Source organism: Rhamphochromis sp. 'chilingali' (assembly GCF_963969265.1).
Source record: "Rhamphochromis sp. 'chilingali' genome assembly, chromosome: 8".
Lineage (NCBI taxonomy): Eukaryota > Metazoa > Chordata > Actinopteri > Cichliformes > Cichlidae > Rhamphochromis > Rhamphochromis sp. 'chilingali'.
In genome coordinates this window covers 9,741,147-9,755,809 of record NC_137935.1, presented here as the reverse complement: position 1 = coordinate 9,755,809, position 14,663 = coordinate 9,741,147, and the positions used below count along the sequence as shown (strand labels likewise).

At 38.4% G+C, this 14,663-nt stretch overlaps 1 protein-coding gene across 1 annotated transcript in view; it reads left to right on the top strand.

The window, feature by feature from the left end:
* Positions 1-6,023: 6,023 nt before the first annotated feature.
* The window catches only part of b3glcta (beta 3-glucosyltransferase a), an 85,202-nt gene continuing 76,562 nt past the window's right edge, over positions 6,024-14,663 (top strand). Inside the window, exon 1 of the mRNA XM_080888949.1 lies at positions 6,024-6,286. Within this exon, the coding sequence (XP_080745075.1) occupies positions 6,169-6,286 (118 nt within the window). The 5' untranslated portion in view covers positions 6,024-6,168. The remainder of the gene's footprint in view (positions 6,287-14,663) is intronic.

Here is a 14,663-nt window from a genome sequence, read left to right as displayed (position 1 = left end):
AACCTCTTAGAAGGTCTGCTGCCCAAAGGATGATTATTTTTCAAATCTCTGTACTTTATAATTAGTATCTAAATTCATAAGAACAGATCCCACACACTCCTGTATTTTTCTGAGAGAAGTGACAAAGCAACAGGGAATGATCACCTGACATTTCTCTTTACAACATCTCATAGCTCATACTTTTAGGTACAACCTAAAACGTTACTGTTTTCACTTCCACTGTTTTTACTCTTACATCATGAATCAGTTACTCAGAGTCACCAAAATATAATTGGCTAGTAAATATTTAAATGTACGAGAGTATGCGAAAACATGAATTCATTAATATTATTCTTTATTCCTTTTGTTGTTTGGTTGAAAATTTGACATTATTGGGGAAAAACACAAATTCATAGGAAAAAAATGTGGTTTCAATGAGCAGAACTCTGGTTTGCACAATTTAATGAGATTTTTAACCAAAATATATGTATATGTATATGCAGATTTATATGTGCATTATTCATGATTTTTTTTTTTTTTTTTATCAGACTAACATACAGTACTGTGCAAAAGTCTTGATCCACCCCTTATTTTTTTATATTTTGGTTCCAAGAAGTCAGACTTTTGTAATTTTTTTAAAGTGGCCTTTAAAAAATAATAATAGTAATTCTCCAGGCTTTCCAAAGGTCGTTAAAAGACAGCACTGACTTATGAATCATTCAAGCATTAAAAAGTCACCCAGTGCAAGGGAAGAACCAGTGCCATAGCAAAGAACCAATTTTAATTGTATTTTAGGTGTTTAGTTAGCTGCCTGTCACAAAAACAAATAATTTGTTTATGTTTTGAATGTAGAAAACAATTACACACTACTGTGCAAAAGTTTTAGGCAGGCGAGAAAAATGCTGTAAACAAAGAATGCTTCCAAAAATGGAAATGTTAATCAGTTATTTTCATTAATCAGCAAAGTGCACTGAATTAACAAAAGACAAATCTAAATCAAATCAATATGTGGTGTGACCAAACAGCATCAATTCTTCTAGGTACACTTGCACACAGTTTTTGAAGGAATTCAGCTCGTAGATTGTTCCAAACATCCCGGAGAACTGATCACAGATCTTCTGTGGATGAAGGCTTCCTTGCATCCTTCTCTCTTCATGTAATCCCAGACACAATCAATGATGTTGAGATCTGGGCTCTGTGGGGGCCATACCTGAAGTTAGTTCTTATATTTATATATATATATATATATGGAGGTCAAGAAAGAGGTACTACAATGAGTGTCTACAACCATCTGTTTGGGCAGAATTGCAGCCAGTGTTGTTGGGAATCTTGTCAAAATTGATAGAATTGGGAACACAAAAAAGTGCCACTATGCAGTACCATCTGGAAAACATCTAGCTGACAATGACTTCATTTATCAGCGTAACAATAATCCCAAAGAAGAAATGCATACCTGGATAGAAAAACACATAATGGGCCTCTATCAGCCACGGGCTGATGTCCTCAGACTTCCAACCTTAACATTACTGAAGCAGTGTGGGATCATCTTGACAAAGAATGGAACAAAACAACCAACATCCAAAGAAGAGCTTTGAATGTCCTTCAAGAAGCCTGGAGAACTATTCATGAAGACTACTTACTTAAAGAAAGTACAGGAGAGCTTATCTAAGAGAGTTCAGGCGGTTTTGAAGAATAAAGGTTCAATATTGACTTTCAAGATCAATAGCACTGTATAAACATATACATCGTATGTCAGTGCATTTCAATAAATTACCCCATCCACAGTACTGTACATTGTCTTCTTAATAAAAGTCTGCTTTCAGATTTTTTATTCTTATCATTTAGAAATAAAGCATTGCAGTTTACATTAAATGCCCTTCTTTGTTTTTTCTGAGCACATGAAGGAGAAGGATCTATCTGATCCTTGAGTCTAAACAGGAGACACCTGCTTAAAGTATAACAAAGATGGAGACCTTTATCAGAATAAAGACAATGGCAAATTGAGGGAAAAAAACAAAACAAAACAGAAAGTATCTTTATGTTTTAGTGACTGTGGTAAAAAGATGTGTCTAATACATCCAAAACATTCCATGTGATTCACATCACATTTTCATACTTATTAAACCATTTAGTGACCCCTATAGATTGGAGTCTCATCATCCTGGAAGAGACCACTCATCGGGATGGAAATGTTTCATCACAGGATAAAGGCTAATCTCTCACAACCATTCTGTATTGATTTCCCTCTAAGGGGACAAGTGGATCCTGATTCTCTTAGTAAAATAGCTCCAAGAGCCACCAAATCACTTCACTGTAGCGGTCAGGGGTTTTAATTTGTCACCTGCCTGTATAAACCAAGTAGCGTGGATTGCAATATTTTAGAAGGAATTGCTGCATGTATTTCAGGTAAAAGTAAGGGGAATGCACCATTGTAGACAGAGTCAACTTTGTGAAAACAAAATGAAATGTGACATAAAATGAAAAATGAGGGACTGAGATAGTGTGCATAGTGTGTAGTTCATCAAGTAAATTGTCACTGTGGTATTTATTTTTTTCTTCTGGACTGCCGTAGAAACAATATCCATGGAGAACTTTAAAACCTGCAATCCATCATCCTTTTTCTTACACACGCATTCACACAGACAGACCTGAATAGTCCCCAGTCCTTCTCTTACTGGGAAAGTATGAGGGTTTGTAATATAAGGTTAACAAACAATAATTAGAAGAGAAACCCAGGGGAGGTTATGCACATCTGATGGGTTTTTGATTACAGTAACTATTAAATCGTATAATAGTTTGTGTTTATAGTTAATAACATTATAATTACAGGTTAAAGCTCTCAGAAATTCACATTAGTTACACATTTAGTACACAAAAACATGTTAATGTTGTTATTTAATGTTTAATATAGACAGAACATGTAGTAACTTCAGTAACAGTAGACTGGGGGCAAGTTGCTTCTTATGTTAGCACTTAGAAACCAGTCAAGTCTACTTTGTCTCTGTAAAATCAAGTCACCGTCACTGTTCACAACTTGCTCTTTCATGTACTGTCACTGGAGGGAAAAAAACAAAACAAGACACTGTCCTGATTTTCTTGTTTCTAGCTGTGTTCATAGTCACAAATCTGGACAGATCTGTCAAAGTGCATCTGAATGAATGCTGCCTTCACAGGATGTTGAAAAGCGTGTTTCTCACATCCCACGTGAAAGATGAATAACAGAAAGCAGTGAATTTGAGCCACCCCAGTTGCCAAAATGTAGCATTTATGGAGTTTGGAGCACAGAGGTGATGCCACCAATTGAAATTCAAAGTCAATTGGGCCTATTCTTCTGTATAATGATAAAAAGACATTTTGATTTTCATTACTTGTCTTAGTTTTAACAGTGATTTTTCCCCAATAAGCAAATAACAATAAAACAATTAAACTACTGCTGATCTTAGATGCCTAATTTGTACATTTGTACAATGCAGCCCTCAGAAAAGCATTCCTTTTCCAAGGATGAAAAAAATGAAGAGAAAAATCTGAAAAACATATACAAGAGAAAAAAACTTAAAAAAAACAACAACAACTAAAATGCAATATAGCTAACATGCTATAATGTTAGTTAAGCTTCTGTTTCGGATGCAAAAATGTCCCCTCAATTTTTAGATCTGTTCCCATAATGTCACATTTTACAACATATTGACATGGCTACAGAAAGCTATTGATTTGGCTATTCATACCATACCATAAGAAGCTCAATATTACCATATTCTCAATAGAACAAAGTAATATGGTTATGCAGCTGGTTACGACATAACACAGTTTCAGACCCAGCACATAAGGGCTTTAAGTTATTGTGCTAATTAGGCCCCTGCTCACATTTTGCTGGGACTTAATGACGTAACTAATCCACTGTCTCCTAATTAGAATGATAAAGGTGTAAGCTGTCCCACTCTCACAAGTTCAAATTAACTCCAGATATGAAGGAACCAGAGTCTTTTCAGGAGAAGTGTAATCAGGCGAAAATGCACATTGACTTTGCAGGTGTTTTACTAGATATACGTTTCTTGTCATAGCAGGAAACAGTAAGACATAATAAAATGGAAACAGTAAACTAGATGCGCAACGCTATCATGACATTGAAAGAGCTAAAGAAGGGGGTTGGATCTCCTTTTGCCTTCTGAACTGCCTTTTAATTCATGGCCCAGATCCAACAAGGTGCTAAAAACATTCCTCACAAATTTTGGTCAATATTGACATGGTAGCATCCCAATTGCTGCAGATTTGTGAGCTGTGTATACATGAGCACGATCTCTGTTCCACCACACCCCACAGGTGCTCTGTTTGGATTGAGATGCGGTGACTGCAGAGGTCATTTGAATTCAGTGAACTTACCGTAGTGTTCAGAAAACTAGTATGAGATCATTTGAGTTCATGACATGGTGCATTATCCTGTTGGAAGCAGACATCATGATCCATGCTTTCATGTTGTTTGTACCAGATTTTGACCCGACCACCTGAATGCCATAGCAGAAATCAAGCCTCGTCACACCAAGTAACATTTTTTCTTTCTTCTGTTTGTCCAATTTTGGTGAGTCAGTGTGAATTTTAGCCTCAGTTTCCTCTTCTTAGCTGACATAAGTGGTGCTCAGAGTGATCTTCTTCTACTATAACCCATCTGCCTTAGGTTCAGTTGGTTGTAACGAGTGGTTATTTGAGTTATTTGGCTTCCCATCAGCTTGAAGCATTCTAGTCATTCTCCTCTGACCTCAACAAGGCCTTTTCACCCAGTTTCCCAAAGAACTGCTACTCCCTTGATTTTTCTTCTTTTGAAAAATTCTCAGTAGATCAGCAGTTAGTGAAGTACTCAGAGCAGCCTGTTTGATACCAACAAGAGTCAGAGTCACTAAAAATCCCATTCTGATGCTCATTTTGATCTTCAGCAGGTCATATATGAATATATGCCTAAATAGTCTTAACTGATATTTGAGATATAAGATATGTGCATTAGCAAATAACTGAACAAGTGCACCTAAATAAAAAACAACAACAACAACAAAACAACTAATGGCGTGTATAAAAAACAACGTGAAAAATGAAGGCTTTGCAAAATGTGAGTCAGAAACATGGAGACAGCTGCTTTATGGGGATCTATAAAAATCTACAAAGAAGTGTTGGGTGAGTGTGGAGAGTTTTTGATAAATGTCTCCCTGTGGTTTCTTTATGTGCAAAACCAACAGTCTGCAGTGCTGTATATAGCAGATCTGCACATCATTATTATCATGAATGTAAGTTGTGACCTCTTACTGACATTTTCCAGGAATATATTTCAACATAAAGCAAGGAAACCATTCGATGAAATTCAACAATAAGCTGCATCCTACTTAGGCGTCCCAGTTCCAGGATCCGGCAATTATCTAAGCTGACCTAATGGCATGGTTTATAAGAAAGCATAACTGGAACCAATTAGTTCATGTCACTAGTTGCCCGTGTGATTTCCTCTGGTAAGACATGACAAATGTTTACTGTGGGGGGAGGAAGTGACATAACTGTAGAGAAAACTGAACAGTTATCTCCAGAGTAGAATTGGAACTACATAATCGATTAGTTACTCAGGTAAACATAACATTTCTAACAGGCTGGCGAACATTTCTTGGTATCAGCTTCTTAACTGTGTGGATTTGGTGCTCCGTTAATTAACAGTAAACTTTAAATATTTGGGTCATTTGGGTGGATTTTTTTTTTTTAGCATTTTGAATTCTCTAAAATTATTGCTATGCTTTAGTTGGAGCTATGGGTTAAATTTTAAGCAACTCATGGCTTATTTTTTATTTCATTTAATTAAAATTATAATTATAACCTTTGATAAACCTACATTGACCTTTTCGAACACGTTTTGATAAAAAAAAAAAAAAAAAAAAGACTGCTCGGTAAGATGTATTTCCAGCTCTAGAGCTAAGTCGGGAGTTTCACGGGAGCACTTGAAGGTAGCAGCAGTTAGCCTCCAGTAAGCGTTTCTGTTTTTTTCCACCATCTGGCCGGGCAGCCTGTCAGCTGAGCTCAGTGAATTCATCCCGCCAGCAGAGCGCGTCCCTGCGCCTCGTACAGAAAGTGGCGATGCCTCCTGCCGGAGCATAGATCTACTCCTCGTTTTCCGTGAAAAGGAAAAGCCCAGTTGTTTGTTTTTTAACAGTCAGAAAGCCCATGCTCTGCGAGCTTCCTCCACCACCTACACAGCTCAAATACGACTCTCCCGGGATGCTGTCGAACAGCCCACACGCCGGTCACAAAGTGGCAGGCTGTTTGCTTTTCCTCTCTTTCTGTAAGTACTCACTTTACTTTCTAATCTTCAAGTCAGGGGGCTCGGACCAGACAGCTGTGAGGGACGTAACGATCCCGGCAACAGTAAACAGTTTGTTCCGTTTTTCAAGGCGAAGCTGATTTTTGTTTGGAAACAAGGGACAGTGTTGCGCTTGATACAGTTTTGCCAACAGCGCGAAGAGGCGAGCTGCGAGTGTATTTTCTTAAGTGTGAAGTGAGGAACCATGATCCGCCTCAACTTCCTGAGGAGTTTAAAGGCGATTTGCACTCACCGGGTGCCATGTGGCTTTATGTAGACCAATGAGTTTATATTAGAGTTAACGGCAGAGGAGAGGGTTTGGAAGCTCTCTCGTGGCATTTCTGTTGAAATCAAATCCCCCCCCCCCTCGCGACAAGCGGGGCTGCTTTTTTCCCTGACATATCGACGTTGCACCGACAGGAGTCAAGCCCGAGGATCAATGCACCTCAGGCTACAGCTCCCAAAAGCTTTAAGTTGGGGGTTTCTTTGTCGCCCTGGATGTGCGCTTGGAATTTAAAAAACAAATGCAGAAGATTAAACAAAAGCCACAGTTAAAAGCATGACTTGTTCCTATTTTTGTCGCTGTAAGAGAGTAAAAGGAAATTATGTCCACAGACTGAAAAACAAGTGAAAGGATATCTTTGCGCTTTGACTATATATAGTTTTTAATTTGTAGCACAAATATTGGCAAAATTGTTTCATAATTCCCTCAATGAAGTTGATTTCTTAACTTGATAAATGTTTAATTGATATGTTAAATCTTTTAGTTGAATTGGTTTAACACGAATTAATGCATGCTCTAAGCATGCTCCACGTATATTTGCATTAGCATATGTGTGCATGTTCTTCTGCGTGTACATGTTCCGTGCACATACAGTCACATATTCAGTGATGTGACATGGACGTTGCAGCACACAATTTGTGGCTGCAGCTGGGAAGAGAATTGGACTGAGTGACCAATATTATATCTGCCCAGTGTACCATGGTGAAGGTCCACCTGAACGAGATGAGATAAATGCTGAGCTGCTTGCCTCACTGGGACTGAAAATTGTCATGGTGACAAAAGCTAAATAGCTAAATACACAAGGATCTGCCAATGTGTTGCATTACCACAGGTCATTCTCAGTACTACTGATTCATTATTAATTGGATTCGACCTAGGATAATTAAGATTTTAACCTACAGTTAGCCGCTGCTTTACGTTCCTTTCTTTGCTTTGCTTTGCTTATTCCAAACATGAATATGTTCATGACTTTTTATTTTGTAGAATTTCACTAGAAAAAGGAGAAACATATATCACATATAATTTCTGATCAGCTTCCTTCCTTGGATGCTTATTTCTGGCAAAAATAAATAAGTAAATAAATCAAGCCTTGTCTCAGTTCAATTAATTCCTAATAACTGGAAAAGAAGGAAGTGCTGCTTTGAAGCCTACCTGCGGATGTTGCACATTAAACAAAACCGTAGCAGTTTGAAAAAGTCCTCAAGTCAATGCATGTGTGATGTAAAATATGCACTACTTTCTGGGCAGTATGAGCAGCCATGGTGTCTGCTGCAATTGACCCTGTGCCCGGGTGAAAGCTCTGTTTGTGTATTTGGCCCTGAGTCAAGCACATTTAGCTGGGCATCACACTCAGACAAGGCTGCTTGTCTGCTCCCCCTGTATGTAATATTCATGGACCTAACATTGAAGTACAGCCGAGGTCTGGAGAACAGCCAGTTTGGTGACATTAGGGTGCCACCTCTGCTGTTTTTCAATGATGTTGTCCATGGAGCCTCAACCAACTGTCATTTCTGATGTGCACTCAAGTGGTTTGACATTGAGTGTGATGCAGTCGGGACCAGCAGTTTGAGACCACAGCGCATTTTCTGGGTCCACATGGGGCGCATTTCAATTGTGGTACATGCAGTATTTCCATAGAGTGTGCAATTGCTTGTTGACTTAGAGATAGTGCAGTGATGTACAATACATGGGGTTGTAGAGCTATATAAAAATGTGGATTCAGCTTTTCTTATGCTGTTGGTGAACAGCAACATTTATCACTTGTGGCTGGAGAAGCCGGTAAAACTGTGCTGTTAATTTAGAGCAATTAAATTTAAAACACTAGTTATTTATTTACTGTAAAATTTGTCTAAACACGAGCAGTTGGTTTGTTGGTTGCTGACATTTTCATTGCAATCCAGAAAACAGCTTCTTAAAGGTTTTTGTTTTTTTATTTGTTTTTTTTTTTCATCATGTGTCTAAGTGACAGATTGCCAATTTATCTTCAAAATTTTTTCCCCATTCCTCTACCTTAGGATGACTCAGTTCAGAGACAGTAAAAAGGACTGTGAGATTGAAGTGGGCGATGATGGGGAGAAAGGAGAGCTGAGCCAGCTCTTAAACAATAGTCTTTGTTCTGACCTTCAGCTGTGGTCACTTTTGGGTTTTTAGAAGTGACTGAAGGCATACAGCTCACATGGTGAGGAGGATTAGGATTCATGATTACTCTCTCGCAGGTCTTGGAACAGATCTTATCCCATAGGGGGAGCGAAAAGATATGACTATATCGACAATGAACGACGAGATTTTGGCTAAGTGACAAATTGGTGCTTAGAAGTCCTTTAGCTGTTTAGGTTGTTGATTTAAAAACATCAATTTAGCTTAATAAAAAGGCACAGGGCCAGTTTAAGGAACAGGTTGCACCAGCATAAATTAGTTTTGGCATCTTTGTGACAGAAAGGCGTGGACACCGTTATTTCTGCTGCTGCATATGTATTTGTGGGAGTTTCCCTATTAGAGTGCAAAACTTGGATTCAGTGAGTTAGAAAATCTACTAAGGCTTGCAGCCAGCAATTAACTACCAGCTGCTGAAAGCAAAGAATAAAAGCATGTGATATTTTTTTGTAGTGATAGTCATCACTTGAAGCATTAATTCTAGTAGGAATGGCAGTGAGAGATGTTATGAGAATAAAGGCGTGAGTGAAACACCTGGAGCAGAAAGCCAAAGTTTTGCCTCTGTCGTGTAACTCTTCAGTGAGTCTCCATCCTCAGTGCTTGGATCTGATGTATTTCTGGTCCTTAATATTGATATTACTTGTATATTAGTGTTGGAGAGAGGGGGGATAATAGTTTACAAATGCTAGCATAGGTGCTATGGATGTAATGCAAGCACCAGAATTAGTTGTTGGGGTGCTTCATGTTCCAATATCAGTCCACAAGAAAAACTGCAGAGCAAACTGTGTGTTTCTTTACTCACAAGTACACACACTCGGCCATGCAACTCACAAATCGCATTCATGTTTTGTTTTTCCCATTATTTTAGTATTATTTATCTTTACTCCTCTCTAATATGAAATGTCTGTAGAAATATAGCTATTAATGTTTCTTTGCTGCCCACAGCAAATCAGATTAATTCCTTTGACTTTAATAAATAACTGCAGCCTCTTGTGGCAGGCAGATAAAACAACATGCATACATTTCAGCACATGGCATAGCAACCTTATTAACTCGCAGATCAGTCAGGATCTGAACTTAAAAAATGTTTTGTTCTTTCTCTTCTGTGTATCCTGCTGATCACCTGTTATACACGGATTTAAGATTTATACTTCAGATGTGTTTGTTACTCTACCTGAGCTGTGAGATTTAAGCAGACGACCACTGCTCAAAACCTTAAAGACCCAACACAGTCTCCATCAATTTTCTGACAGAAGACTTCACCCTTATATAGAAACATATCGATTAGCATGCTGTTGAAACTCAACTGTAAAATGTGTGCTTATGCTGTCTTACTATACCACTGTTTTTGTTGTTTCATTAGGGTTTGACCACCTGATGTGCTCTCATTTTGGCAGACTGTGTACCTGTACATTTGCATATCGTTAGCTTCATAGCATAATTGCCTAAGTCATTTGACTAAGTCAATGACTTAGGCAATTATGCTATGAAGCTAACGATATTGTTGCAAGATAACCTGGACACTTTGCGCTCCCATTGGCAACATGTTTTGTGATGTTGCGCTCATATGGTAGTGACATGTCAGTCAAAAAGTAGCTATGCCTAAAAATATACCCTGCTTTGTCATTTAATGTGGGACCATAATTTTAAATATGAGCATTACATTTTAATAAAATAGACCTAAAACTATTGAAATTATTGGTTAGTTTGGAATGTGTATACTGATGTTATAGATCTGGTAGGGTCATTTTCTTATAAAATCGTGTTGGAAGGCTACACACATCTTTATGTGCAGTATATGGTGCCATCATTGCAAAATGTGCTCCTGGAAACACCTAGTTTCATTAGAAAAAAACCCACAACAAAGGCAGTTTCCTGTATTTTTCCTGTCACTCTAAATGTCTGCAGCCTGATATTGACACAGTCGCTGGACTTGACAGATCTGTAGCTCAGAACAAAATGAAGGTCAAGTTAAAGAATGGATGTGGTCCAACTTATGTTTGCTGAGTATGGCATTGTCCTTGTCCATTACTTTTTAATATATTTGCGGAATACAGCATCTTAATCTGCTATATGAGCCGTCTGCAGCTGTCTGGTTGTTGTTTTCACCTTGTGAGTTTGTGTGTGTATGTGTGCATGTGTTTGTGTGTCATTCTGGCAAAATCTAATCTTGGAGACACCCACTATAGCATTGGTGGTTTTAGTACATTGGCATCTTTATATATCTGAGACAGTCTGTGAACGAGACATGAAGCTGTATAAACAAATAATAATTTCATGATTAAAAGCTGCTACAAAAGTATGATAACGTTTATTTAATGTAATCAGCATTTATATATTTAAAAATCCAACCAACCAAACAATAAAACATTTGCACTGAGAGTGAGCGCCATAGCTCTAACTCGATTACGTGTTGCTAGTATGGATCTTGGATGGCTGCTGGTGGTGCTCGAGCTGGGAGAGAAAGTTTAAATTTAATATGACACAATCCCAGATGAAGCTTCTGCATCTTGCATGCCGAACAGTTTGCAGAGCAGTTGTCAAAAAATATAAACCAAATGAATTATTACAACTGTGTGTGAAACTGTGTGCCATCTGTGCCAGCCCTTTGAGGAGATTTACTTATAATAGCTTTTATTGTTCTTGTTGCTGCTAAGTTCTATAATTTTTCAATGAGAAATGCTGGCATCCTGAAATCATCTTACCTCACGTATAAGTTATGGTAAGTTTTCTTCAGCCTGGGGTTATTATTGATCATTACTGATGAAAATTCATCATAACCGCCCTTGATGTGCTGCCCCAGTGGTTGCTGACTGTCACTAGGTGAAAGAGGTTGCTGCATCAAAAACCTCCTTGTGATTGCCTTGGTCACTAGCAGATCGACTTGTGTCCAAATTCCACCAGTGACAGAAATATCTGCAAAAAAGGTTTTTGATGCACCAACATATAACTTTTTGTGACTGATTTCACCCACTGTAGCAACTGCCAGCAACCATTTGTCCCCATTCCCATCGAGGGTGGAAACAACAAGCTTGTTTCCCCATTAGAGGCAAAAACTAACAGGTGGTGATATGCGACTCAAATTTAAACGAATGACTCAACCAAGCATCGCTAGCTGCTCTTGTTAGCTGCAATTTATGTGACAGGAAGAGAAGATGGTGGAAGGAAATTACTGATGCTGTTCCATATAGTTTGGCCAAGTTTCTTTAGTTATTGTTAAACTAGTGCTAAGAAGTTATTTTAAATTTTTATTTTAGACTTTTATTTTAAATTCCAAGGGAAACACTACTTTTGTGCTTACACTTGACTCATGATGAGTCACCTCTATTGTACTGTAATGCTGCTGCTGCTGGGACCTTGTTTCAATGGATTCACACTTCAAATTAGGTAGTCTGTCATCAGTGACAGTAACTCATTGGAAAAGAAGGGTAGAGAATGCACTTCATTTACTTGCACTCATAAATGCTGCTGCCTGCAAGGTGCAGGCATTGATAAAATGTTGTGCAGTTTTTTGTTTTTTTTTGTTTTGTTTTTGTTTTTTTTGTGTGAAATATCATTATCACAAAATTTCTTGAAGTTTCGTGATATAATTTTGAGGCATTATTGACCACCCCTAGACACAATCAACGCCAAAGTCTGCCCGCACAAGTAGGAAACCAGAAGGGATCAGATTTTTAATGTAGAGGGAAAAGAAAAAGTAGAAAGGGATCCTAACATTTGTCATATTTATAATTTGTTCTTTTAATTTGCTGTGAAGTAACCCTGACTCCAACCCATCTATTAGATATGAATGGCAAAACTGATCTTACCAACAGAGGTTCATCAGGGGATGTTGGTAGTGGACTTAAACGGTATGATGGGATTTGGATGTAGATTGCAGTCACACAGGCGTTAGCAGAAGGATAGCAGAAACTATGAAAAGGAGGGTTTATAAAATTGTACAGAAACCTGATATGATGTGTGATTTGGAGATGTTTCAGTGACAAAAAGACAGTAGGTGGAGCCGTAGGTGGCAGAGTTGAAATGAATTGCAGAATAGAAACGAGAAGGGCAGCTCAGGTTAAGTGATTTGGACACAAAGTTAGACAGCCATGGTTGATGTTTGGACATGTACTGTTGAACATGGAGCTGCCAGGCAGGAGTAAAAGACAAAGACCACAGAGGGGGTTAATGGATGTAGTGAAGGAGGACATGCAGAGTGTTGGACTGATAGATGAAGATGCAAGTGATGGGGTCAGATGATCTACTGTTGCGACTGCTAAAGGGAGGAGCTGAAAGAAGAAGAAGATAAAAAAAGCTGTGGCCTGGTTCATGTCGTGATGACATTTTCAAAACATTTAACATTAATAAAGCAGGATGAAAATTAACTTTGTCTTCAACTTGAAGATACTTAATGATCGAAATAGGCCAACATTAGAAAACAAAGCAGTATGTTTTTCCCCACCTGTGTTATTCAAGACAAATACTCGTGCATTTTTTCTCATGTTTCATTTTCCTAAATGTTTGTTCTTTTCACCAGCCACTTTACAACATCTTGTGCCAGGTAGTGTTGTTGTGTAAAGAGGAGGGCTATGGATGGCCTTTCAGAAGAGGTTGGTAAGAGCTGAATCCATGTTTAATGGCTCTCAGCTTGGCAGTGTTTGCACGCTGGTCTCAAAAGTGGTTTCTGGATGGCAGCCCTGCCACATACATCAGCACTGTGAAGCTAACAGGATTTTAGATTTTATTGTTTTTGCCAAATTAAATAACTTTGTTTTTTGAACCACTGCAGCTGCAGTTCAGAGCTTTCTCTATTCAGTCTATTTGGAAGCCCTTAGTTGTCTCATGTTGCTTTGAATACCCCACATGGACATGGTGATTATCAGAGCTCTTTTAAAGCAGACACTGATTGCTAATTTGCATTCAAGTTAATATAATACACCTGAATAACTGCCTTTGTTAATACGATTTAGTTACTTCAAAGCACTTTTCATGTGGTGTCTCTATTTTTCCCAGCTCTCTCAGCGCCCATTAAATGCTGGAAGTAATTAAAGTCAGACACTGACCAATTGTCAAACAAGCAAGCCATTGTTTAATTACTATGAATCCATTTTTCATTAGCAGGAAATGGCTCTCAGTAGAACCCTTCAACCTGTTTGAATTTAATAAAGTATCTAGCTGCTCTGCATACATTCTTTGTCAGTCTTGAATTTGGATTCGCCTAAGATGAAACCCGAGTGCAGCGTTTCCTTGATAATTGCACTGGACATGTTCTGTCATTATGACAACAGCGTATATTCTGCACAGGCTTGTTTAAAAGCTAAACCATTCAGCGCCGTCATTGTGTAAAGGAATTTGGAGACTTTCTGAAATCAAAGCCACTTCATCTCAGTGTGGCTCAATTGAAAACACGGTTGGAAACAACAGACTTGATTATGCAGGCTGAGGAAGCAATGAGATGGAGGTGCTCCAGTCACCGCTCCTGATGTTATGTATGGAGTTATTCCCCCTCTTCCTTTCTGTGCATCTCTGCCTCTCCAGGGTGAGCCATGAAAAGATGGGAATTTTGAGCAGAGGTAGCAGAATGTATTGTTAACTTGTATGTATTCCTGTAGGAAGCCCAGTTTCATACCAAATGTTGCATTTTTAATAACAACAGAAACCAGAATACAATATCATGATGTCGTGTGTAGTGTCTACATACCTAAAGCTTTGCTGGCTCTCGCTTTATGTTTGTGAACTTCACATAGCTTTTAGGATATACAGATATCAGATAATGATGTGAGGGGAGGGGGGTGGGGGTGTACAAAATTGAGTTTTGCTGGCTTCTTGTGTATAATGAAGAAAAAAGGAGGCAGTTTAATCCAGATTGTGATTCCCATTATGCAAGATTTATTTTGAGCTTCTCATTTTATAAATACGATCAGGCTCCCCCTCTTCTTT